Genomic DNA, 16,302 nt, shown 5'->3' on the forward strand with positions numbered 1-16,302 from the left:
CCTTCCATCACAGACTTCAATATACATCCAATTGCCCATTAAAATGCTCAGCATCCATCTTTCCAGCCTCCTTCGGATTTCCCCCGATGAATTTATGTGCTCCCCCACCATGACTAGATTCTCGATCCTTGATTGTTTTCTGCCTATTTCACCTTCATCAGCATTTTAATTCCACAAAGGAATATTCATATTTTTAACATTACGACCACAGCACAATTAAACATGGGTTCGTAAAAACAGCATCAGAATATTAGTGTCAGGGTCGTGAGACTCGTATAATGTTAATCAATAAAAGATATCCAAAAATGGGAAACCAGATGTCCTCTATTCGTTTATTATTCCGTTTAATTGATTCCTTGGCCAAATAGAGAACGCCACCAATTTAATACCTTAACTTTCTCTGACTCTCAAAAGCTTATGGACATAACTTTCTTGCGATCCAGTTCTTCGGTCGCATTCAATATTCTGACCAACACGGGAGCAGGAATGATGACACAGATGAGTTGGAAACAGGGTTGGAGGTTGATGGCGTAAAATAAAAGGCGTAGAAAAACAAAAGAAAAATATGACTACTCATCCCTAAAATCACACGTCACGCAAGGTTGTAAATGATGATTATTTTCCGCCACAGACATGAATGAGAAGAAAAAAATCATTCAGGCATGGTATGAGAAGGGGGATACTAAAATCATGGAACACTAAAAAGCAACAAAATATCATTAGGGCAAATGACCAAAATCTGATTTTCGAAGAAAACCACAACTTTTCCCCTAAAATATTTAATGTGGCTCTTAATGAGGTGAGATTGGTGCGCTATACAGGAAGGTTACAATACTGTTGGGAAGCAAGAAGGGAAAATGTGTGTTAACAATCAGAGATGCATCGGGGCAAATTAAGTTGACCCAGAAATGATTCATGAGATATGGAAGGAATATATAGAATAACGATATGGTAAAACAATTAGGCTGGCAACGTTAAACATAGATAGTGAATATGACGTAAATGAGGATACCTTAGGTCCAGGCTTACTTCAGAGTGAGATAGAAAAGGGCATTTAGGGCATTGACATAAAATAAGGCCGTTGAGGAAGAAAACGATCCTACGGAACTTCTTAAAGGTTTAGGAAAATGTACGAGGAAGAGCCTTTATGGACTGATACGTAGCATCTATGAGGAAGTAATCTGGCCGGAAGACTTTCTGATCAGCTTTAGTTCCTATTCTAAAAAAGATAAAGGCTACATCATGCGAGGACTATTCGAAGATAAGTTTTATTTCACACGCAGATGGGACGGAGGGTCCGAATGGGCAGTGTTAGGAAGCGGAGTAAGACAAGGTTGCCCATTATCACTGGTGTTGTTAAATGTATACAATGTGTGGAGAAAATGGTTAAATAGGCATGGATAGGACTGTAGAGAGGAATGAAAGTTGCTGGACAATTCATAAAATCAGTTCGGTTTGCGGATGATCCAGCTTTAGTTTGTCAGTCAGTCAAGGGGCTGCAAGCATTTCTGGAATTGTCGCTGTACCATTTGGGTTAGCTTGTGTCCATTCCAAACCTACCTTAGCCGGTACATTACCCACTCGAATAATAATTGTGTGTATATATATATATATATATATATATATATATACACACACAATTATAATATATATATATATATATATATATATATATATATACACAATTATTATATATATGTAATACAAGTATTATATTTTGAAGAATTGGTTACTATAATATTTCGCTATCAGCTGAAAAAGTCAACATATTTCAACATTTTTAAATGCAAGTCTTTTGTGAAGAGAAACTGAACATACAAAAATAAAATAACGCAAAAAAAACTCATGATCACAAGGTATTTGATCATTTTGAAATTGAATATAACGCTACGTTTAATATTTATAATTGTACAATGCCGATTTACTTAAAAAAATCAACCCCTGCTACAAGTGTGTCTGAATTCAAGTTGCACCCTCACGTATACTATGCCATGACTTTATTAAAATAATATCCATCACTACATAAAATATCGGAAGGATAATAACGTCATTCTAAGATATGTAGAAGATTACATTTTTTTTTAGTATTTAGTTATTGAACGAAGGTAGTTGGCGAGCTCTTGTACCCAGGTTAAGGGGGCTTAATATCGATGGAAAAAGTGAGCATAAAGGGATGGATGGCAAGACATAACCATGTCGGGCTGTCAGTGGCCTTTCGAAACTACAGTATAACCAATCTGTCATCTTGTTTGGCCTTGATATTCAGCAGTTCGAGAGTGGTCTTTCCAGACCACTTTTGAATCTCCCAGCGGAACAAAAAATGCCTACCCAATTACGCACAAAATCATGAATCACTCCGACCGGTGCTTTTTTTCGCGGTAAACAGCTGATTGACTGTTCACACGAGTATCTCAGGGAGAGCCACCAAGGGAACGCCCGGACGACAACGCAATCCAAATTATCTCTTCGCCAACGGTTTGGTTGCATGCTTTGTTATTCTTACGATGATTCTGCGTGATTTATTTTGAGCGAAGTCACAGTTGAAAGGAGGTTACGCAATTGGGAGCCCTCTTTCTATGGCCTTGCACTTCCCCCGATGACTCGCCTCGCGGATGCAACCGGAGCACCGTGACACAACCCGATTGACGCGAATTCGTGCACCGCAAAATTGAGAATGGTCGATATAAATCACTTTTCTTCGACGATCGAGTGCCGAGGTGGGTCGTCTCTCATTCGAATCGATCTAATCTAAGGAACGTGGAAAATAAAGGCAAATAATGGGTGATCGCGAAAGATGAAGAGGGAAAGTGATAGAAAGAGAGAGAGAATAAAAGATCGAAATTATAATTTCCGTGGTTTCTCGAGTGTGACGCGTTCATGCTCTTCCCCCTCGGCCAAATGTGTGCTACGGGCAGAATGATAAGCGTTCGCACGACAGACCGTAGGAAATCCTTAAAGGTTTTTCCACGCCCTGTATAAATCATCCAAATTAGTCAGTTTAGAGAAAGAGGACAATAGTGAAACATGCGCCGTTATCGCGAACAGATTGGAAGGGATTTATTCCACCGTCATGCTCAGCAGTCGACCCCTAGAAATTATTAGGGATTTTCTGTTTTCTCTTTCCTTCTTCGTTAATGATAGAAACTTCAGATTTTAAGAAAATAATTCATGATCAGAAAAGTAGGAACCTTTAATAAATTTCTGGGATTAAAATTCATCAAATACCGCTATTACAGTGCCAGTCGAGTGTAGCTTAATCGCTTTATAAATTACGTATGCAGATTTAGAGTACCATTTCTTCAAAACTTCGGTTATCCAAACGATTGTGGGATGTATGAAGATAAACGCAGCAACTTATCAAGTACCTCACGTATTAAGCACAATGATAACCAACCTTGTATGACCAAAAATAAGTAATCACCACTCAATACATATTCCTACTGTTATTTGCCCTAAGGTTTTCTTTAACTGACTAAACACATTTAGTTTGTAAAAAATAAAAACTTCTATTTTTCACCGATTTAGAAGTAGACTTTATTTATGATGATATTAATGAGTTTAGAAATAGTTGTAATTATCTTATCCCTGCACAATTTTAGAGTATTCGCTCCCCATGAAAAAATAAGGAGCATCTACAACAATTGTGAATATATTCAAACGTGACCATAGATTACAGTGATGAATCCTGAGGAAGTCCATTCGTAGTTTTTAATCAGAGTAATGGAAAATGATCAAACCAAAAAATTAACGATGCAATTTTCCAATTAGTTTAATAATTAAATGATGCTTAAAAATCTGTTTTACGTTTTCGAATTAAATTTTTCGTTTACCCCATGTTATCACATACATTTCGAATAGGTTTTCGAGGAATTTTTCGCTATTCTGCGCTGCGTTAATTTTATGATTTCGTCACCGATTCTATCGGCAAGCAGGGCACTTGGATTAAAAACGTCACCACCGGAAGAAGGCAAAAAGGCCAAAGATGGATCTAGACTGGGAGAAAATGTCACCAAACCATGACATAACACTTCCAGGAAGCATGCCTCTTAATCTATGCATAGGTTCCACATGAGCGTTACCACGCCACAACGCAGTCCCTTAGTAACTTGATCTATTTATCCACTTCCTCGTCCACATGCTTCAATCTTTCCTCTTATACAAGACATCGCCTGAAATTGCTTCTCCCAAAAGAATGACAAAAAAATCCTCACCATTAAATTCCACCTAAGTGTTTCCTACAAATCAGAAGGTTATGTTGTGCTGTGCAGTTTGACCTCTTGGTTTGAATTTCCCTGTGGTTCCCGTGTCTACCCAACTTTGCAACACCAAATATCTCCTTATTTATTATGGATGATAGCATGTTCAGTGTAGTGGTCAATATTTGTAGCGCTCAATGTGTAGCGTAAAGTGTTACTCCAGTTTGTGAATAACTGCAATATACAGTAATGTCTGAAAGTCACAGTTATTTCTAATTATTATTACCTGATTGTATTTGAAATTTTTCCTATGATACAAAACAAGGACTTTGAGTAAAAAAAGAATTAAAAGACATTGCAAGTTTGGATATTTCTGTTCTCTGGAGCATATGGTAAAGATTATTTGAATTTTTCACGTTGAATCATTTCACAATGAATCTTGGCAATTATGGCGATAGAAAACTGCTGTATAGCCTTTACATATCGCATGAAATTATTTATTTTGGCACGCATGCATTAGTTTAGATATTTATTGAACGGTGATTCGTAAAATTTCATTTTCAATTGCACTTTTTGGCATATATCTTTTCATCTTGTTCTTAACCATAGAAAAGGCATCAGTTCGAAGATATGGTTAAAAAAGGTACCCATGCAGGAATAATGATGAGCACATAAGTACACTTGATTGTTTTCCACTTAGTAAAGATCATTCGTAGCGAAGAGAGTGAGTTTTAAGGAATGTGCTTCCGACCAGTGAATCCCAAAGTTTTTTTTGCGTTTGAAGTGAGTTTATTCGAAGAGAATTTTGTAAGCGTCACGGAAATGAGAAGTACGTAACGCACACGAGGAACGTGATTTTTTTCTCACTCGGAAGGAAATCAGCATTTTCGAAGGAAGAGACGGTGGGTGGCATAGCGCGGTTCTCCGCTATCACACATAGCTACGAGCTCTTCGACAGTGGGAGTCAAACTTGCACCCTACGCCTTACCAATAATAGCACAAATGGCGCGTGCGCTTTGGCTGTTCGAAAGTGATGACTTGCCATTTTCGTGGAATTTTTATGCAACCATCCCGCATCTCATACAGCAGATTCAGCCGCCCTGAGTACTGCTCCAATTGCCTCCCTAACCTCAAAGAGATGGACGAGAGGCACGATATTGTCTCAAATTTCGACCGATTCAGTGGATTAGATCGAGTCGAATCCGTTGAAAACGAGACGCAACGATTTTACAAAGCATGGAATGCTAAAACTGTTGGGAAGATTTCAAGAAAATTTGGCATCAGCATCACTATTACGTGAAGTTTGAGGTTTGTTTTTTTTTAATTCGGCCTTTCTTGTGGTTGAGAACTTTGAAACCCCACTGGATCACAAGAAATAGAGAACCAGAGACGAACCTTTTTTTTCAATAATTTTCAATCCCTAACACGAAAATATCTTCCCGGATCCTTAAAATAATGATCTAATGACTGTAAAAAAACATTGTGCAATACCCTATCCAACTATACGCAAAGAATAAATCTAGTAAATGATGGGTGAGAATAAGCGTATATTGGTTCGCAATAAACAATTTTCTATGATAAAAACGAAGGCATATGAACTGAGGTAATTTTCACTAATGGCTGTCAATCATGAGATTAATTTTCATGTAGAACTCTAATTTATTCACGTACTCAATGGCTACTCTTCGTGCCATTTAAGTTCTCTACCTTTACGTCTGATGTTAATTGCTTAATAAAACTCATCCGGGATCTTTCTCTATAGTTTTTACGCTAAAATTTCCCTTCCCCAACTATCTTCAGCAAGATATTGTGTCTTGAAATGCCTCGGAGAGTTCCATCTCACCTTATTCCGTTTTTCCACACTTTTTCATCCTATATTCCATCGTGGAATTTCTTCGATTCGGACGTAATTTGAACGTTTGTGGTGACCTTCGGATTGAATTTTATGATTGTTGGTTCTGGCGAATTCGGACTCAAAATCAACCGCTATATCACGAGATTTCAACTTCAAGGACAAGCGTACATTACGGGTGGTTGACATTGAGGCTGGCGAAATGAGAAGAGCAATGCGCATACTAGAATGTGGGCAGTAAAGTATTTCAGTTCTGTGTTTTCTATAGGCTGAGGCCATTTTGCAACCTGAGCGGTAAGGAAAAAACCATCGGAACGGAACGAAAGAGTCATTAAACTGTTACGGGATACGAACTCGCGACCTTGTTTAACTAATGAGAACGTGGCCACCGCGCTAACCAGATTGGTCGCTGTTCGCATGGATCGCGCTGTACCACGTGGAAAAAAGAGATGAAAAAACTTCAGTCGGAGTGCGATTCGAGGGAATCCAAATATTCGCGTCCAGAAAGCTTCATAGTTGTTTAGTAATGCATAAACATTCATGAAAAACATTCAACAGCGATATTATACTTCAGAGGCATTTTTATGGGATTGGAGAATAGGAATATGATACACATAACAGGATAAAAGACAAAGTCGGTGAGGATGGTGAAAGGATGCAGATTCCGAACAGAAAATGTTCGCCTGGGCCAGTGATTGAACTTCGGACCTTCCATTCCCTCGAAGCAAAAGCAGATCTAAGGAAGCGACTATTACCCCTCGCTCGTGGAATATTTCTGACTCTTATAAAATTCCCAATGATTATTACTTATAAAACCCATAACTACCCCATTTGACGGCATATACAATAAGACGAACCTCTTTTCAAAATTATACTATATATAATATATATAATTATATATGTGGGTCACCGTATTCCAGGGATAGAGCGATGGAATACTGACAGGAGGGCCCGGGATCGACTCCCGGGCAAACCTCTCTGGGCACCTGCAGCTCCACCCAAGCTATGTGATTTTTCGGGTAGCAGATCTTCCCCGGAAACCATGACCGGCACAGGGAAAGGAACTGGCCCCCCTACCCTGATGTGTGAACTTCACATGGCGTCGTACTAAGTAAGAGATAAATACTATATATACTATATTTTTATACATGAAAATGCGCCACACCTTAGAGGTTTTCTAGAACCACTACCACCTTAGCGGATGTGCCCACCGGGACGTCATAGAGGTGACGTGATTAACTGTGGTATTGGAAGGGATATATGTTACCCAAACCCGACTACGATTGCCGCTTTCGAGATACGGAAAGAAATTGGGGTAAGAAAGACACGTTAGAAAAATATTTCATTAAAAGTGAGTTTAAAGACGCGTGTAGAACGATGGAATGATCCAAAATGATTAAATACACAGCATTTCCGAAAAAACAACCAACGACGGTAAGATGCAGTCAAAGTGTTTGGCATTGGAGTGCTGAAATCACCCAGACAAATATTCTGTGCTATTTCCTTGCATTTAATTATTGGGAATGTGTCACTGTCTGGTAGTTTCCTGACCGCATTTGTATTGGTTGCAGAATAACCAGTGAAATAAAGTTTCTGAAGAATCTCAAGAGGCTAGCTAATTTTTTCGTCTAATTACTTCCATTCGAAATACTTTCGGTGAGAGTAAAACCTGTCGATTACAAATTTACAATAAAAAATACTTGAATTGCGGGATCATCCGAGCAAAAACCCGCTCACATCTTCACTCGAAAATCAGCATTGTGTACGATCATGTCATTCTTGACACAACGCCCTTTGCAGTTTTCAACGTAATTTGAAAACATTTCCGTCATTCAGAGAAGGTGGACGACGATATCATGAGCGTCTCGAACGGAAATGAAATTGCTATACTTTGAAGGTCTCCGGCGCAGCTTAGTGGAATTTATTTATCATTTTTCAAAACTAAAAAAATAATGAACTTGCCAAGTGCGTCACTTCCACTCCATATTTAGCAAGTCAACGACGAAAAGAATCGACGAAAAGTCATGCCAAGGCTCACAAACCCTGTCTAGCTCACGGAAATACCGTGACCAGCGAAAACGTGGAGGACGCTATAAACTTTTCAGAAGAAAATCAAGATATTCTCGCTTCTTTTACAATATGTGTAGTTTTAAAACTCACAATAGCGACGTGTCTTGCGTTTAAAAACACTTTGAATCCCTCGATCTCTCTATCTTTTTAGATTGCAATGACTCTTAATCCTCTTATGCGTATCATATTGTAGTGTATGCATATTTGACGATGATTTTCAATCGTCCTAGATATCACCCACAACGGCCATATACGAAATAAGATCTCGTAATTTAAGATGCAGTTGCTAAAAAATGATCATAGATATCGAACCACGCCTGCAAACACATTAACTACTACTACCACAAAGAGAATCACGGGACGCTAGGGGTGTGACGTATCCGACTCTCGCAGGCGGGTGGAAGACGAAAAAGAGAACATAATGCTTTTTGTGATTCCTTCTGGGGTGATTCCCAAGTCCAAGAACACCCGAAGTCCATGAACGGCGGAAGGAAATCTCTATCTCCCGGCGCCGTTTCGACACCTGGACGGGCACGCCCGATTTCATCTCGTCTCCGCCGCCACCGTGGAGACGCCGCACCGTCCGTGAATGCCCCCAGACCGTGGTTGCGAGCGTTCCTGTGCATTCACATGTGCGTGATCTCGTGTGTGTGTGCGTGAGACTGGTTGCCTGGCATCGGTCCTGAAAGGAGGAGGTGGGCGCGGAGAAGTGTTGGCGGAGGGTGGGGTGACGAGGGGGAAAGGTTGGGGGCGAGGAAACTGGGGGGAGGAGGGACTGGTGGAGACTGTGGAAGGGGATTCCCTGAAGACCGCCGAGGGAGAGAGCGCTGCTTCTTTGCTTGCTGCTTTATCCTACAGTCGGTCAGTCTCAGTCCTCCGCACGCGTGTGAGACACCTTTCGTTCCCTCCGGCCGAAGACGACGCACCTCTGCACCCATCCGGCACCGACCAGACCCCTCCCAGGCGAGTCCCTCTTAACTCCTCGCTCCGGTTCCTCCGCCTGCATCGACTGCGCCGCCCACCGCCAAGAGAGGAGACAGCGGAATGTTCTCCTACGTCGGGAACTCCGTGGGCAACGCCTACCGACGAGTATGGCCGCCCTGGAGAACACGACAGCCAGCGGCACCCCCGACCGTCGTGTCGCCCATCCCCCCGGTTCGGAGACACAGCCGACCCCTGCCGCGGCCGCCTCCGGCACCGGCGCCTGTCCCTGTCGCCTCGACCGTCGGTAAGTGTTACCCTCGGGAATGGTATTCCTCCGAATCCCCCTCTGGATCGCCAAGAGTTCGGGCGACAACGTGTGTATCTCAACGTTGGACTCAACATTTCGCATCCCCGCGAATATTTCGGACTACGGACTGAATTGGCAGGAATTGAATGAAGAGAGGGAAAATCACGTTGGAGAGGTATTCGAAGTTAACGAACGCGAATTCGGAACGAAAGTTGTCTGTGAATCGGAAAATTCCTGTGCGCACCTCCGGTGATAATGACGCTCGTAAAATCGGCTAAAATCGTCCGGGAGACAACATTTAACTTCAACCATAAGGAGGATAAACATTTGCTCAAGAGATCTGGGTCCTAAAATATGCAAATTAACGAAGCTTTTCGCGTTGTTAGATCCTTTTCTCTGAGCTATCGTTATTTGATAAAAATCATGCTTTTAAACATTTATCGAATCAATTCCTTACCACTAAATACATAAAATATATACATAAATATATACTTATAATGATAATTTGAAAAAAATTAAAACACTGCTGTTGGTTAGTGAATATTATCCTCGAGTATCTATGCTGACCAACATGAGTTGAACTTAGGGATGTGTATTTGCTCGTATCACCAACCAATGACGGACGGAATTTGCCCTCTGGCATTCATTATCACTGAATAAAACACTATTACTGATTTTCTTCGTGGAAGGCCGGAATCTAATCTGCGTATCGTTGAGGACTCAGAAAAATTGAAACTCTAGCTCTATTGGTATATCTAATTAATGTTATAGGCAAATCGGGGTCGACATCGTGTCTCTAGGAGTAAATTACGAAATAATATAAATCTCTTCTAGAATTTCATAATGTTATTAGACTTAAAAGAAGGAACAAAATTCTATCAGATGCAGGAAATGTGATGGCGAACGAAGATGACAGTAAGATTTTCACCTGTAGTGTTTGCAAAAGGTGCACGTCACCTTCTCGCTGGTTTCAGCCAGTAATCCAGTCGAGAATAAGGATAGCCGGTCAAGAACGAATGATGGCTAAAGCCCGAAGGCAAATATTCTAGAGCAGCAACCGTAGTCTCCAACGCTTTGCTACCTGGCATGATGGTATCAAAAAGCGATTGTTTGATCGCATCATAGTACTTTTATGTATCAGGATGGGATATCCTCTATCTATTCATTGTAATAATGTTTTAAATAATTTCTCCTCGGCAAATTGGCCAAAAAAATTGCATTGGGGTTCAAAATACCCGGAATATAACCTGTTGTCACGAGCTTAACATTTTGGCTTCAACCATCGTTTTAGTTTGGGGAAGAGAGTGGGTGTTTAGTTTTGGGCAGTGAGGGGTTGACCTTGGATACCATAGGAATCGGTGGGAGTCACAATGTCGGTGCCTACATTTGCCTTGGGTGAGTTTGTTTTCGTTCGTCAAACGAGGAGATTTCGGATGAAATTCCCCTAATTGCTCTCAACTTTGAAGTTGTTTCGATGTAAACACCCACCTATCTACTTACTTATACTGTCTACTTCACGATCGGCTTGTGCAATTAGTAATATTTACTGAAAATTTATTACCAAGAGTCGTTTGTTTATTATGCATGAATTCATAAGAGACTTATAAATTTAAACGAATATGAAACAAATGCAGAGTAAAAAGGACGAAAGAAAATAAAGGATAATTAATATTCTATGTAGAATGTGACATTTAGTGATGAAGACGGTTGTAGTCATACTGATAATAACGTAAACATTTTTGCTCCCCACTAATGAGTGGAAATCTCATATTCTATCATAATGATGCAAAACATGTAGGACTTCATTTACAAATTGGTATTTGTCATTCACTCCCTCGGTTCATTTGTAAAAAATAGCTTGATTGGTAGATTACTGTTAATTTGACATCCGGTATGAATATTAAAAATTTGATCGATTGATTATTTAATTGATTCGTCAGATTTCCGTCAACTGATAACGACGGAAATAGTTGAACCTATAAGTTGATGACTTCCCTTGGAATATTAAATTTACCATAATTCAGTTCTTATACAAATATATATATATATAGTATATAACAACTGACTGCTTTTATTCATTATCTTTTATGATATTGATGCATGTCATGATATTTCATGTTATTTTTTTCCAAGGCAATTTTGATAATAATACTTGGGACTTGTGTTTCACCTGACATTGTCTATCTGAACATGTGAGTTTTAATAATAATAATAATAATAAAAAAAGCATGTTCTCGTGTCATCGGCCTCGCGACAGAGGGTTACACTGATTTGGAGATGCGATATTGCTCTCGATATCAACGAATATTGGAAAGTAACCATAAAAAATGTCACATTACCACCTCATTAGTAATTTTAATCAAAGCCAAGAAATAAAAATGAACGATGCGATTTTGATGTGGTAATTAATCACCACACAAACAATAAATTAAGCATAATGATGGAATGAATTTGATTGGAGCAAATTTTCAGGTTGAGTCAAGAACACTGGCATGATAATTTCTTGTGGAGGTGAATGGTCCTCATTAATCATCTCTCCCTAGTCTCCTTTTACAGGTATATCACTTGCATCCAGAACGTATTCTATATTGTTTTATTTGGTTAGACCAACAAAATGAATCTGTGTATCCGATATTTACAAGAAAAATATGGAGGGCAAGGCACAGCATTTCCCTGGATTTTTGGCATTGGTATGAATCCACCCGATTCTATGCCAGCGCTCATGGACTAAACCACCTAGACTATATAATCTAAAATGGGAGAAGTTTTGGAATCCATTGAATACAGTGGGACATTTATCTAATAAACACAGACAAATAGGCAAAAAGAACTTCAGTTCAGGGATGAGGTACGCTTGTAAAATTTTATACATTAGATTTAGTCGTCAAGTATTCTGGAAAGCTGTCAATAAATAGTTAACTCTTGTCAGGACATAACGATAAGTCAGTCATAGCCAGTCGAACTTGAGACTGATGGAATATTACGCTTAAAAGTATTCGTCTTGGATTTTTTTCTCGAATTCATATCATTTATAGCATCTTCGATTGAAAATATACATTCGAAAGAACACCCGAGTAAATTAATGGTAGGAGAAATCGCACCCGGAAAAACTTCCGCTGAAGTGGAATCAAGGGAGGTTGGCAAAGAGTCATTGGCATGTTTCTGATCCGCAGAGAAAAGGATAAAATAGTCTTAAGACGATCTGCGAATCCCTTCCCTTCACATATCGGTCGGGGGTTTATCTACTGCTCGACAGGTCGTATTACATTCGAGTCGCGGTCACAATCGCGTGAGGACACATGATGCAATATGATATCAAGAATCAGAGCCAGGCATACTGCATGCAACATTTACATAAATCGCATCGAAATGGCTTCTTCTGGGTGAATGGTTAACCTCATATGTTTCACCGATCCTAGGTTTACTTCCTATAAAGTCTGTGCAGTTTTTTTTAGTTGGTTCTGTTTTTGACGGCGTGTATTGGCACAATTTTGTTCCATAGAAAAATTAATTTTATATAGGATAACTAAAAAAATAACTCTTTAGTACGAATGCTGACTCGATGGTGATGGATGAGATCTCTTGTCCTATGCTGTTTGAAATTCACACACGTTGTATGGAGGGGGAATGTCACCTTAGCTCCTTCCCCGTACCGTATGCAGTTCCCCATTTTATTTGTTCTAAGATTTCGTAAAAGCCCAAAGTAGGGGCTCAGCTGGAGATTCCAAGGGTATTACAGAGATTTGAACCGTTAATTAAACAAGAATTCTATCCTGTTTTAATACTTTTACACCGTCTGGTATATGGCACGATGTTGGGTATCATATCCTCGGCAACTTTGGAAATATACTCATTAAATTGATTATATTATTTATTTTTTATTACTTGCCCTTCGTGAACACGGAAGGAAAACCCTTTCAATGGGGCAAAATAAATACCCACACATTAGTAATACCATACATTTTTAATTTATGGCATTACAATATAAATCTCCACACATTAGTTTTCAATGAGAATTCAAAATACTCTTGCGTAAAAATATATGTCCCTATATTAATTACGTAACAATAAGAATTCCATCTTAGGCGATTTTAGTCAATATTTTAATCCTGACATGACTTTAAAAGTCAATAAATTCGCGCACGAAATTAAAGAAAGCGGAGGCATTTCGAAATTTGCTTGCGATTTCTCACAATCTCGATGCACATGACTGGCATTCGTTTAGCTTAGCCGAGATTTTTATCTTGCTGACAATTGTGTACCAACCGGCTCCGTTTATTGAGAACTTCAAAACCCCAATCACTGTTGGAGGAAGTGCAAGTCTTTGAAGCCTTACAGTTAACAAATTGCGGATTTAATGAAAAAATGTATGGTATTACAATAGTTGAGATCAGAAACAACTTGAATCAGTCAATGAAAAAGATCATTTCTTTCCCTTCCTCCACAAAATTACTGCTTTCGGTAATATAGGAAGCCAATAATTGAAGTGACAAGAAAGATTTAACACTATGTGAATAAAACGATCTAAATAATCCATGAATTATTATAATATTATATTATTATTAATATTATTTTGGGACTCATTTTTACTTTTCATTGAATAAACTATTTTTGAACTGCAGTTTCATAGAAAATGAAATATTTTGAAATATTGTCGGAGAAAAAGTTTGGTAAAATCTACCACTTCAAATTCCAAGAAACTGTGGGAGATTCCGCAACAGTAACATTTTACGGAGTCATCCGCTAAGTGTGCATTACAATGCAACAATTTCAAAGTGTAAAAATCATTTTTCAGAATGTAAAAATCATCCGGGTCAAGGCGAATGATATTTACTCTCTGAAGTTGTTGTCTACAACTTCAATTCCTATGGGCCTCAGTGCTATTTACTCATGTCATAAAACGGCTAATTCGCTAACTAACCTTTGAAAAAATAGTTTACATGAAGACCTACGCAATACAGGGTCCGTACAATAAGTATCGTAACTGGTTCGTTGTAGCCTCAACGGTGTGGTGGATGGGGTCGGTCCGGTAGAGGGGTCCCCCACCTATCAGGTGCACTTTAATTCAATCGCCTCTGGGCATGTGTTGAGACAGGAGGTGGATTTTTGTGACATGTGATTGTTTGTGGTGTCGTCGCACCAGCATATCGTGATTTGTGGTGTCGTCGCACCGTCGAGCAACGCTACGCTGTGAAGTTTTGCGTTAAACTCGGCAAATCCGCGTCGGAGACCCTTGAACTCATTAAACAGGCTTATGGGGATGATGCCTTAAGCCGCACAAGAGTTTTTGAGAGGCACAACATGTTTAAGGAAGGCTGGGAGCTCGTCGAAGACGAGCACCGCGTCGGACGCCCGACGACCGCTCGAACCGATGCTCTGGTGGACAAAGTGAAAAAGGTTTTGGACTCTTGACAGGCCTTTAACCATCGCCCTTATCAGTGAGGAGACCAGCCTTTCGATCGGAACCGTCCACACCATTGTAACAGAGGATCTTGCGATGAAGAAAGTAGTGGAGGAGAAGAGGATCTTCGCGAAGCGAAGATCCACTTCTCCTCCAATATCTGAGGTGCCGAAAATTTTGAGCAAGGAACAAAAACTGTCGCGGTTGGAAATTTCGCATGAAATTTTCGGCTGCGTCCAGGAAGATGAAGATTTTCTCGACAACGTTATTACCTCAAAGGATAGCTCAAAAGGAGCTCAAAGGATATCGGTTCGACTCCATTGACGCGGTTCAAGCGGCGACGACAAAGGCTCTCAACAGTAAACAGACTTATGGTGATGATGTTTTAAGCCGCACAAGAGTTTTTGAGTGGAACAAAATTTTTAAGGGAGGCCGTCGAAGACGAGCACCGCGTCGCACACCCGACGACCGCTCGAACCGATACTCAGGTAGCCAAAGTGAAAAATGTTTTCGACTCTGACAGTCGTTTAACCATCACCCTTATCAGTGAAGAGACCGGCATTTCAGTCGGAACCGTCCACACCATTGTAACAGAGGATCTTGCGATGAGGAAAGTGTGCGCGAAGCTGGTGCCGAAAGTCTCGAGGAAGGAACATAAACTGTCGTGGGTGGAAATTTCGCAAGAAATTTTGGACTGCGTCCAGGAAGATGAAGATTTTCTCGACAGCGTTATTACCTCAAAGGATAGCTCAAAAGGAGCTCAATGGATATCGGTTCGACTCCATCGAGGCGGTTTAAGCGGCGACGACAAAGGCTCTCAACAGTATTCCGGAAACCGACTTCCAGCGCGCTTTTGACGAGTGGCAGACCCGCCGAACTAAGTGTATCGATACAGGAGGGATGTATTTTAAAGATTATTAGGTAATTGTAATGATAATGGCATTAAAATTCGATTTTTGGAACCAGTCCCGATACTTATTGTACGGACCCTGTAATCTTTTCAGCAAACGAAAAAAAATTAAAAATTATTTATAGGAAATACAGCTTGAGAATTTTTCTTAGTAACGGATCATTTAGCAATAACTCTCGTGATCTTGATATCGTAATCAGACATTGAGATGAGGTAAAATTATTTTGTTACTCTTAGCAGACTTCCTCTCTCGTATAAATATTCAATACCTGCTGATAATATATTAGCAATAATGTGTTTTATTTGTCAAGATAGTCTTTGACAAGGGATTTCATATTCATGATACCTAATACGTGGTAGTAATCTCATTATTATTAATTAAGACAACGCTAGCTCTTAAAATATTACTTTTACCGTGATTGAGGAACATTATAAATGGTAATAATAAATACATAAACTGGCAAAGAAGTGTTTCAAACATTGACTGCCCCAATGTTCATTGCGGCCCCATTGCTCGACATTTTTCTTATCTATATGATTTGAAGTGCATTTTTTTAAACTTTCGCATCCATCACCGTTATTAAATACTTGAAAAAGTTTTTACAAATCAACCAGTGCTCATAATGAATTCACAAAGACGAT

The 16,302-nt window shown here is 39.7% G+C and overlaps 1 protein-coding gene across 1 annotated transcript in view; it reads left to right on the plus strand.

The window, feature by feature from the left end:
• Positions 1-8,991: 8,991 nt before the first annotated feature.
• LOC139693769 (annulin-like) overlaps positions 8,992-16,302 on the plus strand; it is a 117,421-nt gene continuing 110,110 nt past the window's right edge. Inside the window, exon 1 of the mRNA XM_071592041.1 lies at positions 8,992-9,346. Within this exon, the coding sequence (XP_071448142.1) occupies positions 9,163-9,346 (184 nt within the window). The 5' untranslated portion in view covers positions 8,992-9,162. The remainder of the gene's footprint in view (positions 9,347-16,302) is intronic.

Source organism: Hetaerina americana, unplaced genomic scaffold, assembly GCF_022747635.1.
Source record: "Hetaerina americana unplaced genomic scaffold, ioHetAmer1.1.p SCAF_5, whole genome shotgun sequence".
Lineage (NCBI taxonomy): Eukaryota > Metazoa > Arthropoda > Insecta > Odonata > Calopterygidae > Hetaerina > Hetaerina americana.